The sequence below is a fragment of the Pelophylax lessonae genome (genome assembly GCF_965119305.1).
Source record: "Pelophylax lessonae genome assembly, chromosome: 12".
NCBI lineage: Eukaryota > Metazoa > Chordata > Amphibia > Anura > Ranidae > Pelophylax > Pelophylax lessonae.
The window spans coordinates 24,467,606-24,485,684 of NC_138779.1; the positions used below are offsets into that span (position 1 = coordinate 24,467,606).

Genomic DNA, 18,079 nt, shown 5'->3' on the forward strand with positions numbered 1-18,079 from the left:
GGTGGGAAATACATTTTATTTTGTTTTCCCTGTGCAAAGGTGTGCACCTTACTCTAAAAGTTAGTTATAAATTTTGGTGGTTGCCATTTTTGTTTATGGCTAGCCAATATACCCAGTCCTTCCAGGTATGCGGATCCCATGACTCGCTTCCCTTTCTCCCACAAGATAGTGCTGGTGCTTGGTGTTGAGCCACTCAGAAACTCAGCACTGACAAAAGGGGACAAGAAGAAAGTCCTAAACCCTGTGGAAGCCCAAAATTTTGACTTTTGCGCCCATCCAGGGATTGCCCCCTTCACTTCCAGCAACCGCACAGAGCAGCAGAAGAAACAGAAGGAATCTGCAACTAGGGAGGGCGGCAGTTAAAGCGGAGTTCCAGCCATTTACTCACCTGTCCAACGGTCCAGCGATGCGGCCGCCGGAAGCCTCGATCCTCTCCCTCGGCATCACTGCTGTGGGCACCCGGCTGTTACAGTTTGCGGCTTCACAGCCGGGTACCCACTGCGCATGCGCGAGTCGCGCTGCGCACCGTGATTGGCCGGCAATCTTCTGGGACCTCTGACGTGTCCCAGAAAATTGCAGGGAGGGAGGGGGAGAGGAGAACTTCCGCTCAGGGCGCCGCGGCGCTCCGAGCGGAAGTGGGAGCGGGTACCTGTCAAAACTAGGTACCCGCTCCCCCCCCCAAAAAATGACATGCCAAATGTGGCATGTCGGGGGGTCAGGACTCCCTAAAGCGGAAGTTCCACTTTTGGGTGGAACTCCGCTTTAAGTAAATCTGACATTTATCTTAAGCTGTGTACACGAGGTCCAAAAACTGTCTGAAAATGGTCGGTTAGGCAGAAATCAGACGACTTGTTACATTTTCCTTTAGATTTACCAAAACCATACAATATGAGGTCAAACCTAAAAACTTTTAATTTGCATTTAATCAGGCAAGCCCTTTCACTACATTGTTGAAGGTAAATCTAAAGGAAATTGAATAAGATAATTGTATAATGTATGGCCAGCCTTAGGCTTGTCTGTACAGCTGTCTGTTCTACAATAACCAGCTTCTGTTTAACGGGCCTGTTGGAAAACCAGCATCCGACCAGCACTCTCAGCCAATGGCTGTGAGCGCTGATCAGTGTGTTCTGGTGGGGGTTAGTCCACCTGTCAAAACACAAAGGCCCATTCGGGGGAGATTGGCGCACTAACATCGCTTGTGTTAAGCCCTGCACACACGGACCGAATGTCGGGAGATATCAGACGGTTTAATAAAAAAATATGCCAGCAGGTCTGACAGAAGCTGGCCGATGTGCATGCTGGAAAACCAGAAACCAACCAGCTCCTGATCAACGCTCTTAGCCAATGATTCACAGTGCTGATCGGAGTGTTCTGGCAGGGGAGGGGGGCCTGTCAGAACACAACAGCTCAGCGGGGGAGATCGCTGTACTAATATTGGATCGTTAGTACATCGGCTTTTTCATTCAACCTGCTCATACTGCGTACCAGGCTTTAGCATGGAGATTTGTTTCGCTCATCCTGCTGGGATGAATGAAAAAAAAAAACTTCTAGTGTGTACCCAGCCTTAGCATAACACTTTCCAAAACTGAAGAAGCCAATATTTGACCAGTAATACAGACAGATGTTGTGTGAGAGACATAATCATGATAACTAATTATGCTGCCAAGCTCTCTGAAATAAATCATCTCTGAGCGAGCGGAATAAAGAAAATTACACTTTACATTGCGGTTTTGCATTCTGGTATATATTAGCCATATCTTGGGTCTTAGCAATGTTGATATCAGCATGCTTTGTGCTTGAGGGGGTACAAAAGCTCCCGGAGCATGCAGAAATTTTCATAAAATAGATGAATGCATCTACTGATAGTCTGTAAAGAATTTCTACTGGCAATATGAATTTTAATAAGGCAGTGGTCACTTTAATAAAACCACAGATGATGTGCAAAGTGCACCAGCCCACAGCAACCAAAGACACTTTCATTGTCACATCCGATAAGGATGATTTTTAGTTGGTCGTTCAGAGCTGTTGCTCAAGGCCCATGGCTCTCGGTCCTAATTAAGCAACAGTAAGTGATTTCTCATGTCGTACCGTTCCATGCGGATAGCTTCGGTTTTTCTAAGTTTTTCCTCCCAGGTTTCGTTGAGCTCTGCGATAATTTTTTCTGATTCCTAAAGATTAGAAAAATAAATAGGGAAAATGTCAGCAAGGAATTCATTTTCTACAAGCCTTCCAACTGAACCAAGCTGTCAGAATGCACCGGTGTCATCGATGAGGCACAGGGAAGTACAGTGCCTTAGCACTATTACATTTCTAAGCGCAACAGAAAAATTCTGACCTAAATGTAAACAGCAAGAAAGATGTATTACTACATGGAACCTTACTACGTGGAAACTATTTAAACAGTGCAAAAGGTTAGCACTTAAGAGCATTACCTCATTCTGGGTGGAGTGGGGCAAGAAATGGACTCTTATTGGGAGTCCATTCCCTACACCCAACACGGACATGAGGCTTTTTTATTTAGGTTACTTGTATCAACTGCCTGCAACCTGTGATTAGTTATCCCCTTTAATTTTAAATACATGCATGTGAACTGCCTTTCCTGCCAAAACCATTGGAAATCTGTTTAATCAGTCCTGTGATGTGACACAGACACTTTTCCTCTGCAGTTAAAGCGGAGTTCAGGCCTCAAATACCTTTTTTAACTAAAAATACCCCTATAATACTAATCCATCGCCCTTTACAGAACTGCTATTCTCATACTTACAAGGCATACAGTATTGGGTTTTAGTCAAAATCTTACTTTTAAAAACGCTGTCTGAGCGCGTCCATCTTAGATGTGGGCATCTGAAGCGGCAGTGTAATCTGCTGTGCCCTTCTTCCTGATTCCAGGGAGTGTTCTGGGAGTTCTTCCTGATTCCAGCCTCCTGGGAGTGATGACAAACAGCTCCCAGGATGCAATGCAAAGGCGGAAGTCATGTCGGTGGCCGTGGCCACAGAGGGGGGGAGAAGGAGGGAGTACAATCAAAAATGCCCTGAAAATAAGGTAAGGGACCCCCGAAAAAAATTGAAAATGCCCAATTGTTGATCAGCATAGCGAGCACTCCAGGAATCACTAAAGTTGCAAAATAGGCCGGAACTCCGCTTTAAGCCCCTGTCTTTGGCTCTCCCCTCCTGTAAGCATGCTCAGGAAGGGGAAAAGGCAGCATTATGCAAAGTAGTAGAGCGTCTGATTGGCTCCAAGTTCCCGCCTCCCTTTCTTTCAATCTAAGTGCAGCGGAGCACATGATGGAAAGAGATTGATATCAAGACACAATCCAGTTTTTATAGCGGATTCACATAAGAATGCATTAAATGATTTCAAAGCTTAACTAAGCACAATTTTAAAATTTTTTGTCAACAGGCAGGCTCTTCATTGCAGAAAAGAAACGCAACGACTCTTCTGCAATAAAATAAACATACCTGCCTGTTAGCAATCCCCTGCAGAATGTAAAAGGAGCCATGCATGAGCAGCTCCACTTACATTTCTAGCACAGTACCAGTGCGACGGGATGAATTACCCCGCAACATGTTTGGAAGTGATGTCATCCTGTACCAGCCAATCAAAAAAGACAGATGATTGACACCCAGAAAAAAACAGGTACAAGACGCCGCCGCCAAGGGACCTCATAGGCATCAGACCATTGAGGTAAGTATTTCTGTCTTTAGTTTTGCTTTAGTAAATACATAAAATAAAAAAATTCAAATAGGTTACCGATTAATTAATAATTTGGAGGATTGCATTCTTGATGATTGGTGGTATAATTTTTTATGTCAATGTAATTTAGTATATATTTTAACTCCTTTTATAGATGTACATTAATATGTATAATAGATAATACTTTTTATGTTACATTTCAGCACCAATGAAAGGGGCAGAGTACAGCCCCAGAAACACATTGTCATTGTAAAAGCCTGTTATTGTATCTGGACTTCAATAATACAGTGCGGCGCTTCAATTACAGATTTACTCAAAAATTTATAACTTACATTTTTTTTTATTAGATCTGCCACGGATTCATCTTTTTTTTTTAACAGATATAATAGGATTCAGCTTTAAACTTCACAGGGACCATGAGGTTGCAGTAAACAACATAAACGTTAGAGAAACTATAAATTTCTCACAACGTTAAAATTTGTTTTAATTTTTCTGCAAGTTCATTACAGGATTTCTATGGAAACCAGGATTTCTTTAGTTGTTCTGGCTCTTTATTCCTGATGCTGAAGTTCCTGTTTATGTCAGGCAGTGTGGTGGCGTGATTGCAGAGCTGTGGAAACGGTCCCAAGAATAGGCCTATTCTTCGCCTTCTGCATACAAATGTAATGTGCTGCAGCCGGAGCCTCTTATAGGCCGCATACAATAGCATGACTGTCCAGACATAAAGACTGCGCACTGTCTGCATTGTACTAAGGCTGGGTGGGGGAGACGGGAGGGCAAGGACGGAGGTCAGCAGCCTCTTCTCCTAAAATCTTCTACTTAAAGGGCTGTTTCCGCTTAACAGTTAAATATGAAGTTGAAGCTTAAGTAAAGGCACTGTTTTATAGTAAGCTCCACTGTTGTTAAACTTTTCTGGATTTCTATGACCCCCCCCCCCCCAACACCACTGCTGTGATATAAAGTTTCTGCTGGGTGTCATCCAAGGTGGGCATGGTAACAGGGAAGGGAAGATCTTACAAAAAAATAAGGGGTGTTAAGCCCTTAAGTGGTAAGTGTGAAGGAGGGTAGGGCGGTAAATACTGCACTATGTTCTTACAATGATGGTTTTAGTTTATGTTGGAAGTTTGCTGTTAAAATACAAAGCTGTTAGGATAACAATATGGAAGGCCATCATAGGATCAATGGTCAACTAAAGTCTAAAGCCTCATTCACACGGGAGTAACTATCTGTAGACTAGATTTTCTTCCAAATGGGATGCACAGGTGTTCCATGCACCTTCCTCCTCTACCAGATAATTTGATGTTTTTTTGGTGCTATAGCTGCAGTCACAGTGCCTTGAAAAATTATTTATACCCCTTGAAATTTTCCACATTTTGTCATGTTACAACCAAAAATTTAAATGTATTTTATTGGGATTTTATTTGATAGACCAACACAAAGTGGCACATAATTGTGAAGTGGAAGGAAAATGATAAATGGTTTTCAAAATGTTTTACAAATAAATATGTAAAAAGTGTGGCGTGCATTTGTATTCAGTCCCCCTGAGTCAATTCTTTGTAGAACCGCCTTTCTCTGCAATTACAGCTGCAAGTCTTTTTAGGGATGTCTCTACCAGTTTTGCACATCTAGAGTGTGAAATTATTGCCCATTCTTCTTTGCAACATAGCTCATGCTCTGTCAGATTGGATGGAGAGCATCTGTGAACAGCATTTTTCAAGTCTTGCCACAGATTCTCAATTGGATTTAGGTCTGGACTTTGACTGGGTCATTCTAACACATGAATATGCGTTAATCTAAATCATTCCATTGTAGCTATGGCTGCATGTTTAGAGTCATTGTCCTGCTGTAAAGTGAATCTGCGCCCCAGTCTAAAGTCTTTTGCAGACAGGTTTTTATCTAAGATTGCCCTGTATTTGGCTCCATCCATCTTTCCATCAACTCTGACCACCTTCCCTGTCCCCACTGATGAAAAGCATCTCAACAACATGATGCTGCCACCACTATGTTCTACAGTTATGTGCAGTGTTAGTTTTCCGCCACACATAGCGTTTTGCTTTAAGGCCAAAAATTTCAATTTTGGTCTCATCTGACCAGAGCACCTTCTTCCACATGTTTGCTGTGTCCCCCAAACGGCCTCTCGCAAACTGAAAACGAATATCTTATGACTTTCTTTCAACAAATGTCTTTCTTCAAGTCACTCTTTCATAAAGGCCAGATTTGAGGAATGCACGACTAATAGTTGTCCTGTGGACAGATTCTTCCACCTGAGCTGTGGATCTCTGCAGTTCCTCCAGAGTTACCATGGGCCTCTTGGCTGCTTCTCTGAATAATGTGCTCCCTGCCCTGCCTGTCAGTTTAGGTAGACGGCCATGTCTTGGTAGATTTGCAGTTGTGCCATACTCTTTCCATTTTCAGGTAATGGATTGAACAGTGATCTGTGAGATGTTCAAAGCTTGGGATATTTTTTTATAACCTAAACCCTGCTTAGGTGACAGCTTTTGAGAGTTGTCATTGTGCTATTCAAGTCCATTTTTCTTATTCCCCATTCCACACTAACCCTGCTTTAAACTTCTACACAACTTTATCATGGACCTGTCTGGTGTGTTCCTTGGCCTTCATGATGCTGTTTGTTCACTAAGGTTCTCTAACAAACCTCTGAGTGCTTCACAGAACAGCTGTATGTCTACTGAGAATAAATTACACACATGTGGACTCTATTTACTTATTAGGTGATTTCTGAAGGTAATTGGTTCCACTAGATTTGAGTTAGGGGTATCGGAGTAAAGGGGGCTGAATACAAATGCAAGCCACACTTTTCAGATATTTGTAAAAAAAATGTTGAAAACCATTTATCATTTTCCTTCCACTTCACAATCATGTGCCACTTTCTGTTGGTCTATCACAAAATCCCAATAAAACACATTTACGTTTTTGGTTGTAACACAACAAAAATGGGATTTTTGACTTACCATAAAATCCATTTCTCCGATATTCATTGACGGACACAGCTCCTGATCTTCTTAACCATTATACTGCCCCCTACAGGAGTAGAACACTAGGCAGAAAAAAAGTCTGGCTACACCTATGGGCAGTCCCAGGGGGCAAACTTCCAACATAAACTCTCTGCTGTAGGTACTCTGTTTTGTTTAGTTTCAGTAGAATTACAAGTCCACAGAGGGATGGGTGCTGTGTCAGTCAATGAACATTAGAGAAATGGATTTTATGGTAAGTCAAAAATCACATTTTCTCTTTCATTCATTGACAGACACAGCTCCAGATCCTCTTAACCACTGAGACGTCCCAAAGCAGTGTTAAACATGAGGGGTGAGAACAGAGAAAAAGAAATTCCCAAGGCTAACTATAGCCAATCAGGTAAACAGGAGCTCAACCAAAACAACTGGAGCTCACCTGAAAAAAACAATACCCCTCAAAGGGGACCAGGTCCTCTAACACAGCAGCCTGCAAAACCTTGCGGCCAAAGGAAGCATCAACACATCCACTTTATAGAACTTTGTAAAAGTGTGCACTGACGACCAGATGGCCGCCTTGCAAACCTTCGTCACTGACGCCTGATGACGGAAGGCCCAGGAGGCACTGAGCACCTGAGTAGAGTGGGCCTTGACAGGGAAAGGAGGAACCTGACCCCTGATGTAATAAGCCTGAATCATTGTCTGTCTGATCCATCTGGAAATGGTCGCAGAGGAAGCGGCCAACCTTTTCCGAGGCCCATTCGTGAGCACAAATAGTTAGTCTGATTTCCTAAAAGACTTTGTAGCTGCCAGGTACACCCAAATTGCCCAGACCACATCCAATGCATGCAAGGCAATTTCCTTTGGATGTTTTGACCTATGAAACAGGGAAGGCAACACAATGTCTTCATTCAAATGAAAATCAGAGACAACCTTTGGAAGGAACCACGGACAGGGACGAAGAACCACCTGATCTCTGAACCACCAAGTAGAATAACGCCGCCAATTCCGACACCCTGCGCAGAAAGGTGATAGCCACCAAGTAGGCCACCTTCTGGGACAGCATAAGCACTTGGAATCTCCTGAAGATTCTTAAAAGGAGGCTTCTGGAGGACTGAGAGCACCAAATTGGCAACGAAGACCACGCTGGAGGGGCCAAGTGCCTAACTTCCTGAAGAAAAGTACACACCAGGGAGTATGTGGCAATGAGCCATTGAAAGAAGACAGCTAAGGCCGTCACCTGCCCCTTTATCGTACTCAAGGCCAGATTCTGCTCAACCCCCCCCCCCATTGAAGGAAGGTCAAGATCCGAGCCATCGAGAAAGGGCGAGAAGGAAGGTCAAGATTTGAACCATCAAGAAAAAGCGAGGATGAACCCCAAGAGACTCACACCACGCAATGTACGACTTCAAAGTACGATGGTAGATCTTTCTAGAAGTAGATTTCCTAGCTTGGAAACACCGACTCAAAAAACCTCTATCCATCAGCACCTGGCGTTCAACAGCCAAGCCGCCAAAACCAGCGACTGTAAAGCAGGATGGAGGATTGATCCTTGGGACAGCAGATCTTCCCTGAGGGGAAGCTTCCAAGGAACGTCGGCAACCAGCAGCACCAGATCGGCATACCAAGCCCGGCGAGGCCAGGCCGGGGCCACTAAGATGACTGGAATCCCTTCTGCCTCGATACTGCGTAGAGATTTTGGCAGAAGCTTGAAAGGAGGGAATGTGTAAATCAGACGATACTGACCCCACGGGGCCACCAGCGCATCTGTGGCGTGTGCCCGAGGATCCTGTGACCGACCCAGGCAAACCTCTATCCTTCAGCACCTGGCTTTCAACAACTAGGCCGTCAAAGCCAGAGACTGTAAAGCAGGATGGAAGATCGGCCCTTGGGACAAGAGATCCTCCCTGAGAGGCAGTCTCCAACTGACATCGGCAACCAGCTGCACCAGGTCAGCGTACGAAGACCGGTTAGGCCAGTTCGGGGCCACTAGAATGACCGAAATCCCCTCAGCCTCGATTCTGCGCAAGAGCAGCGGCAGAAGCTTGAGAGGAGGGAAGGCGTAAATCAGATGTTACTGGACCCACGGGGCCACCAGAACGTCTGTGGCTTCCGCCAGAGGATCCTGTGACCTTGCCACAAACCTCTGCACCTGTCTGTTAAGCCGAGACGCCAACAGATCAACCTCGGGGATGTCCTACCGGAGACACAACAGATGAAACCACTCCGGATGAAGGGATCACTCCCTTTGGTCCAACGCCTGTCGACTGAGGTAATTCGCCTGCCAGTTTTCCACCCCGGGAATGTGTACAGCGGAGAGGGCTGAAACGAACCGCTCTGCCCACCTCAGAATGCTGGCTACCTCCAGAGCCGCCAGGACACTTCTTGTGTCCCCCTGGTGATTGACATAAGCCACGGCCGTGGAATTGTCCGATTTAATGCGCACTGGACATCCCTGAAGACGATCTGTCTAATGGTCCAGGCACAGTCTGATTGCTCAGAGTTTCAAAACATTGATCGGTAGTCCGGACTCTTCCAGTGTCCAGATCTCCTGAACAGAATTTTTGCCGAGAACGCCTCCCCAGCCGGACAGGCTGGCATCCGTGGTTACCACTGTCCAATAAAAGGGGAGGAAGAGGATTTGCCCAGCCGAAGCGCCGGGGAACGAAGCCACCATATCAGGGACTCTTTCGTTTCCCAACCGGATCTGATTGTCCAGAGACTGCGGAGTTCATGCTAAAGGAACCTTGTCCGCGGGTCTGGAGAAGCCCACTCTCGGCTTGCCAGACCAGGTTTGTTTGGATCCTCCAGAGGAGGCCCTGAAAGACTTTGAGCCCTTGTCATTCGACCCTGAGGGACGAAAAAACTTCTTATGAGCCGAGAAGGAGGGCCCACGTCTACAAGGGTCCTTGCCCTTAGTAGCCTGCGGAAGAAGGGTACTCTTCTCCCCTGTGAGACCTTTAACCACTTAAGCCCCGGAAGATTTTACCCCCTTCCTGACCAGGGGGTATTTTGCGATTCGGCACTGCGTGACTTTAACGGACAATTGCGCGGTCGTGCGACGCTGTACCTAAACGAATTTGACGTCCTTTTTTTCCCACAAACAGAGCTTTCTTTTGGTGGTATTTGATCACCTGTGCGATTTTTTGATCACGCGCTATAAACAAAAAAAGAGCGTCAATTTTGCAAAAATAACAATATTTTTCACATTTTTTTATATGAAATTCCCCCCCAAAAAAAAGTAAAAATCAAAATTTTTTAAAATTTTCGGCCAATTTGTTTTATGCTACATATGTTTGGTAAAAAAAAAATCGCAAAAAGCGTATTTTGATTGGTTTGCGCAAAAGTTATCGCGTTTACTAACAAAGGGAAAAATTTTTGTCATTTCTGTTGTTTTTTTTTTTTAACGCATAATGGCGGCGATCTGCGATTTTTTTTGCGGTACTGCGACATTGGGGCGGACAGATCGGACCCTTGACTGACATTTGTGACACTTTTGGGGTTACCAGTGACATTTCTACAGTAATCAGTGCTATACATATGCACTGTTACTGTAAAAATACACTGGTTGTGAAGGGGTTAACTTTATTGGGGAGGGAGGGGCTGTGTGTGTCCCTAGGGGCGTGCTTTCTACTGTGATTGGCTGTGGCTTGAGCTGTAAGGACACTGATCAACGGATCTACATACTAGATCCGTTTGATCAGTGTCTTTACAGCGAGGAGAATGACAGGTGGCTTGTTTACACAAGCTGCCTGACATTCTCCCTCTCCCCCGCCGATCGCCGAGTGACCGGCGGACATCGGGTCCGCTGGTCACACGCGCGGGGGGGTCCGTGACCACGCGGGAGCGGGGGCGCGCGCTCGCTCCCTAGACCCTCACAAGCTAGTGACGTAGCCCTACGTCACTTTGCCTGTGAGGGGCTGACTGCCGACGTAGATCGGCGTTAGGCAGTCGGCAAGTGGTTAATGATGTCATCCAGGGTAGCTCCAAACAGGCGAACTCCTTGAAAGGGTAGATCAGTCAAGGCCTTTTTAGAAGTCTGGTCCGCAGACCAGCATTTCAGCCACAAAACACGCCAAAGGACCACTGCCGAAACAGAAAGCTGAGCCGCATCAAAAGAGGCATCACAGATAAGCTGCAGCCCCTGGTCCGCCAGCTCAGCGAAGGCAGGGGGGAGTTGCTCTTTCTCCAGGTCACGGCGTAAAAGCTTAGCCCACTCAGTCAGAGTTTGTGACACAAGGGCAATGGTGAATACCGGCCTAAGTGCCGAACCAGCCAGAGTGTACATATTGCGGACCACAGCTTCCGCCCTCCTGTCAGCTGGATCCTTAAAGACCAGGGACGCTTCAACTGGAATCATGGATGCCTTGCTCAACCTGGAAACCAGAGGGTCCACCACCAGTGGAACAGTCCATTTCTAAATAAAGTACTCCTCATTGGGGTATCGCCTAGCAAATTGCTTAGGGACACCAAGGGGACGCTTTGGTCGTCCCCACTCTTTAGCGACAATTCTGTCAAAATAGGCGGAGAAAGGAAACACCTTTGTCGCTCTGAATGGCTTGTGAGTGTCAAAGGGAACCTGCGCCTCTGTCGCACCTGCAGCTGCGTCCTCCATTTTCCAGGTCTAACGCTCAGACACAATCAGTGTGTCCACCAGTACCTTTTCGTGCGTGGTTGCAGATGTGGAGGAATCATCCTCACTATCTGAGGATTCCGGGCACGTGGTCGCAGACCCAGCAGGGTGACTCACGTCTGCAGCGGCCGAATCAGATTCAGGATCTGATGGGACAGATGAGGAAGGGGAAGACAGGGGGCACTTTTTTCTATCCCGTCGCCTGAAAACCACCTCCACCTGGGACACAAAGGACTCCAGGACCGCCGTCAGTGCATCAATAGATTATTGGGACCCAGAGGACCCCGCAGCCTTAGAGAGGGGATCAGGTGGGGAAACATGCTCAAAAGACTCCATGAGTCACCAGGGAGACCCCCCAAAAAGTGTAAAACACTTCAAAGGGACAACCCCCACCGCGCTGGCAGCACCACCCAGTCGCCAGGCACTAGCAGCAAGCGATCCTCAGCAGAGAGGGAGAGGACCCCACCAGACTCACCACCCAGCAAGCATCTGCAGCCACCAGGATAATTATCACTCCCCGTGCGGTGATCAGGAAGTAAAAAGATGCATGAGTCAGCACCAGGGGATGAGGAGGGGCTCCCACCGCCAAAATCACCGCCCACAGGGCCCCACTGCCATGGCCGCCGCTATTTTCAATATCAAACCAGTGAAAAATGGCCGCCGGACCACACAAACATGGCCACCATGCATTGAGCACACAGGCTACAAGAAAATGGCGGCCCGGCGCGGCACTATGAGGTTCCCAGGGACCCAGGAGGGATCCCTAGGCCTCAAGGACAGGCCCAGGCAGGAAGGGGGGCCCTGGCGGGGCAGGTACAGCCCCCCCCCACTGCACAGCCGATCGTCCAGTTGCTAGCGGTGCACCCCCCCTATCGCCAGCACAGCGCCCTGCCCGCACCCCAGGAGGTGGACCAGACCACCCAATAGCCCCAGCATAAGTGGAGGGGGGGTAGGATGGGAAGGATAGATGAAGGGGGGTACCTGACGGGAAGGAGAGGAACCCGGGGGTCTGATCATCCCATGGAGGGGTCCACATCCACCCCAAAACCCTCCAGGGGGAGAGGGAGGGACAGCTACTCACCATACCAGGAACCATGCGGGCACCGCTCCAGACAGAACCTCTCGCCATCAAAATGGGGGCTGTCGGCCAGGAGGAACGCTGCGACTCGGGCCAAGACCTGGTCATATGCAACCTCGTGAGGAGTTTAACTCGCAAGCCAGACCCCGTCCGGTGGGGCTATGTAGCAGCTGACCTAGCACGGAGCTGAGGCCTGCGGGTGCTCGCTGGCCAGACTGGGGTGACCACTGGATCTAGATTATCCAGCCCGTAGCCCAGTCCGGCAGTTGATTGCAGATCTCACAGGAAAGAATCCAGGACAAAAATTCTATCTAAAAAGAAAAAATTGCAAGAACCAAATATCCCAGCAAGGAACTAGGTCCTTACTCCTGACTAGGCAGAAAAAAACTGAGTATGTATAGTAGAGAGAGGGAGTATACCCCCTGGGGCTGCCCATAGGCGTAGCCAGACTTTTTTTCTGCCTAGTGTCCTACTCCTGTAGAGGGCAGTATAACCCAATGGTTAAGATGATCAGGAGCTGTGTTTGTCAATGAACGAAAGAGAATTGTGGAAAATTTCAAGGGGTATGAATACTTTTTCAAGACACTGTGTCTTACCTGAAACGAAGTATGATTCTGCATCGTTCAGTCTGATGTTTCCTATAAAAAGCTTCTCTCCAGGGTTGCCTGGTCTTCTTCACAGTGCTGAACTTTCAGAGCTGAATGGGTAATAGCTTTGGGTCTAACCCTGCAGTACATCAGAGAAGGGGCGCACGCCTTTTTTGTCCCCTCCTCCACTGACAAACTCTCATTCTTTTTACAGAATGCAGCACATTCTGTGAATGAGGAATACGATCCTCTCATTCAACAGCCCCTTCCCCATTCACAGAACATAATGCAAGGCCTTTTATGAATGGAGAGGACAGAAAGGAGCGGTCATCCGTGGGACCTTCTTCAATGTACTACACCCCCGCAGCGTTAGAAGTTAGGCGATGTGAAGACAACCAGCAATCACTAGACGTGTGAAGCCAGAGTGTGCACAGTGCAGATCAGCTTTACTGAGCTCCTTCCCTGGCCACTGTGCCTGTCACACAGACAGGTGAATGGCTGAGAAGTTTTGTAGTGGGGTGGGCAGAACCTGATGTGCCACTGAGAAACTAGTTTGTAATCAGATCCCCTTTGCTTTTGACTGACAGTGCATAGCAGTAGGCAGGAGGTGGCGCCTGATGGGGAGACTAGTTCCGCATCAGATATACCTCCAGTGCAACCCGTCATTGACCAGATATGGGCCTTGCCATATTTGGGTAATGATATTGGCTAGATGTGCCAAGAAACAGGGCGCACGCCGGCTGCGTTCCCGGAGGAGCTTGCGAGTATCTTTAATTCTATAATAAATAAACCCTTTTTTGCGGGCTTCACTATGTCGGCTTATTGCTTTCTTTGAGTGACACCAGAGAGAGATTCACTGTGTTTCCGGTTTGGAGATCCATTGGTCCATTCAATTCCAAGGCTCATTTGACCCATTTGTTCTGGTGAGTGGATCCCCTTAGGGGACTCGAGGCACCTTCCACTGTGTGGAGCACCATAGCAATTTTGGCATCAGCACCTTCTTGAGCACGATTGCACTTGGCATAGGACTGATCATTTAATTTGGACAATTCATTGAATTGTCATACTGTGGACATTTATTACCGCTACTATTTGCACTTTTGCAATTACATTCAGCACTTTGCTTTTATTGTTTGATACTACTGTATTTTTTCTTAAATCAGTTTTGGGATTCAGCACAATTGAACTTTATGCACTTTTATTATTATGATAAAGTTTGTATTTAGCACCATTACACTTTATTATTGTACATGAATTTATGTCATTTATACTTACTGATTTATATTTTTTGTCATTTACATCTTTGCAAGCGCTGTTTCTTGGCACATCTATCTTTCTGAGTTTTTATTTAGTGAGCAGCAGCTGCAAACACACACTTTATCACATTTTTTTCATTTAATACACTTTATAGTTCCGAGCAAGGGTTATAATTTTTGCAATTCATTAATGATATTGGCTAGTATCTCCGACCCCTTTGTTTACATTCAGCTTTCATCCACGGAATCTCCAGGATGGCAGCTGAATGAACCTGGTAATGAGTCATTGGTTGCTAGGAAGCCAGCATCCTCTGGTGTCCTAGCAACCATGAGACCCGTGGGGGAAGTACATGATTAAGCCCTGTGGGCACTGAGAAACGCAATAAGGATGTGACCCAGTTAGAGCTGGGCTGAAACGGCTTTCACTTGTGTTTCTTGGGCTTCTGTTTGGTGTGCTGCATTTGGACTTTCCTTTACTATAAAGTGTATTCAGAGCCAGGACGGATTCCTTCCTTGTTGGCCCCCTCATAGTGAGAGTCAGACAGCGGGATTGGGGACCTGGAGCAGCACCCGAAGCTTCTTGTTTAGGTCACTGTGCCGGAATCTGCCACATTCATGACGGCTTCCCAGCCCAAAATGACCCACTCTGAGCACGGACGTCTCTCTGCATGTTCAGAGTTGGTATTCATTTCTGAAAGTTTCCTAATATCCAACTTGGCGGTCATTTTTCTGCAGCCATAGCAACAGGTTCTTAAAGTATTAAACTCTGTGAATTTGTTGCACCGGTCGGTACGGTTAATCAAACTATCACAAATGCTTGACTGAATTGGGCGTGGGTAAGTTTTAAGTTAACCTACCACCATAAAAGTTTGCATACACCTAAAATGAAAGTATACCTAAGGTACAACTCGAGCCTAAGCATTTTTGTTTTGTAGATCTAGTGGGGAAGGGTAACTGGGGAAATCTTCCCTCACTTCCTGGGTGGTCTCAAAGACCAAGAACTTTATTGAAAACAAATATTTTTTTTTTTTTGGCATGCAAAAAAAAAAGCAGGGCCCTTCTGCCAATGTCACACAGCATACATGGCAGATGACACCTGCAGATAAGCTTCAGAATCTCCATTATGCATCGCAGACAGCAGCAAATAATGTAACAGTAGAGGTTACCTTAAGGCGTTCAATGGCTTCCTCTCCTCCTGGTGTGGACATAATCCTCTCCTGGATACTCGTCACAGAGTTCAGGCCCACCTGGCTATTGAGAGAGCAGGATGAGGGGGAAGAAGCCAGCGAGCCCATGGAGGCTGTGGAGAAATGCCCAGGTCGTTGGTTTTCATTGGCTAGCAAGTATTTATTCTTAAGGTTCTGGTTGTCGTTGATATCTGACAAAGGAAGGCACACCACAGAAGGGAGAGCTGGAAAGAAAGGGAAGCCGGGGGTGGAGGGAAAGAGGAACAAGGAAGGAAGGAGAAGGAAACGGCAGTGAGATAGGCAAGAACGCTCACCCAATGTCACACCACGCAAAATGGCTGCCAAGAAAGGGCAATCAAAGCAGGAAGATGAAACAGAAACACAGGATAAGGATAGTGATAGAGGGGGGAGCTACGTTTATCAAAATGTTTGAATGAAGAACCATTCCTACAACCCAGGGCAACCAGATTTTCCCTTTAACAGGATAATCTGGTTGCTATGGGAAAGAAGAACTGTTTCTTTGTCAAACACTTTAATAAATGTTTTAAAATGAAGATTAAAAATGACTAAAAGGCCTCATTTGTCAATGTATCTGAAAGAAGATCAGGTTGTGATGAGACAAAGATATAGAGGCTGCCATAGATGAGCTCCACTTCTGAAAATGCCCATTGCCTAGCTGTCATACTCATATATTTGCTTTACTACTTTGACTGGTCTTTTGACTTGACAAAAGACTCAAAGTACTCAAGCCAAGGGGGGTCATAACAGCCAGGCAACTACATTTTAATGACAGCCTCCATATTACTCCTATGAAAGACTAATTTTAAGGATGCTTGCAGACATGTGGTAGTCTCACTGTCTGGCCAATGACTATAACCTATTCTATATGGCCAAGAGTCTATGGACACCTGACCATGACACCTATATAACCTTTTTGGACAGCTCATTCGAAAACCATGGGCATTAACATGGAGTTTGCACCCTGCTGTGGCAATAAAAGCCACCACTCTTCTGGAAAGGCCTTGCACACGATTTTGGTTGTGTGTCTGGGGAAATTTAGAGTTGTTCTCGCCTTCATGGTTGCAAAAACATCCACCCTTCTGGGAAGGCCTTTCACCAGATTCTGGAGATTGTCTGTGGAAAATTGTGCCCATTCAGCCACAAGATAATTTGTAAGGTCTTGTATTTAGATTGGAGGACTTAACTCGCAATCAGCTCTACAATGCATCTCAAAAGTCTTCAATAGGGTTGAGGTCAGGCCACTTGAGTTCCTCAACATCAAGCCTATAAAACCAATTATTTGAAGAGCAGGCTTTCTGCACAGGGGCCAAGTAATGCTGGAACTGAAAAGGGCCTATACCAAACTGTTACCCATAAAGTTGGAGGAGCACAATTTTATAAAATGCCTTTGCTTGCTGTAACATTAACAGAAGGTTCATTAAAAACACCCAAACTCAATAATTTAGATGGGTGTTAACATATTTTGACCATATAGTAGGTGTGGGTTGGGTTTCAAAACATTAGGCCATGTATGTACTATCAGACACTGCCAGCCCAGGCCCGTTGGGGGTTATAGTGATTGGAAACCTTTCTTGATGTTTACTGTTTTCCCTGGTCTGGTGCTGGAGCTGTCCACAGGAGAACCTTCCTTCCCTCCTCATAGGAATACATACCAAAAGTCACCTGAAAAGACTGTGCATGTGCATTTATGCGATTGCGTGGTGCAGCTGCCTAAAAGCATGCTCCTTAACTTTTATTTAGTGTTTGTCAACTTTTACACTTTTGGTTAAAAAAAATAAACCTTGCAGGTTGCCCTGGGGCTTTGAAGAAAGTTCTGTTAGACACTTTGACAAATGAGGGTCACTGTTTTCATGCTGCTGCTATGAGGATGGCTCCCAGATCAATCAATGATCGTGCAGCGTTTTATCTGCTCTGACATATCAATAACTCAGGACAGATGTACATCAAACCACATGACAGCAGTCAGGGAAAGAGGAGACGGAGTAGGGCGAACCTCTACCACAAAGTATATGACTTTTATTTAAAACATAGTATTTCTTGCAAAAAACATCTGCATTGTGTCAAATAGTCATGACTACCTGCCATCATCCAGTTATAAATGTCAGGGTGTTGGTACATCAGATTTCAAGGGGGAACTGAATAATTTACAGGCAGTTATGGGTATCGACCCAACAAGAGGTTATTAGACAACCCTCTTTCTAGGATTTTTAATGATTAAATACTCTAAAAACGAGTGTACTCTTTGAACTGAGAATGTACCAGCAGAGGAAAAGTGGTTTGGATAAAAAGACAAATAATACAAGAGCAAAAAAGAGAACAAGGCAATAAGAAGCTGCAGAGCAAAGAAAAATAATACATTTCAAGGCAATATGGAGCACAGCCAAGGAGGAATATTTATGCAGCCACACCTCCAGTCATAAAAGCTGAATTACAGGAATTAAGCTACTTTGTAGAAACTGCAGGCGCACCATGAGTTAAGTCTAACGAGGTGCCTGCCTTGTAGACTCATCTCTATTATTTACACCCAACAGCTTTATTGTGCTCCAGGAATATAACTTTTGGAGCTGTAAACCTGCTCACTATGATTTCAGTTCCCTCAAGAGCAGAGTCGCTGGAACTGCTATGCCAGCCCTTCCCCTCCTTCTACTCCTTCA

At 45.9% G+C, this 18,079-nt stretch overlaps 1 protein-coding gene across 16 annotated transcripts in view; it reads right to left on the reverse strand.

Moving 5' to 3' along the window:
* KIF1B (kinesin family member 1B) overlaps window positions 1–18,079 on the reverse strand; it is a gene marked incomplete at its 3' end in the record, with an annotated part of 308,482 nt that overhangs the window by 118,422 nt on the left and 171,981 nt on the right. For 11 of the 16 annotated variants that reach the window (XM_082274505.1, XM_082274504.1, XM_082274502.1 and 8 more), the window contains 2 exons: window positions 15,384–15,628; window positions 2,089–2,168 (listed from right to left, as the gene is read on the reverse strand). In XM_082274505.1, the coding sequence (XP_082130631.1) occupies window positions 2,089–2,168; window positions 15,384–15,628 (325 nt within the window). The remainder of the gene's footprint in view (window positions 1–2,088; window positions 2,169–15,383; window positions 15,629–18,079) is intronic. The other 5 variants (XM_082274494.1, XM_082274493.1, XM_082274492.1 and 2 more) reach the window with 2 other exon arrangements.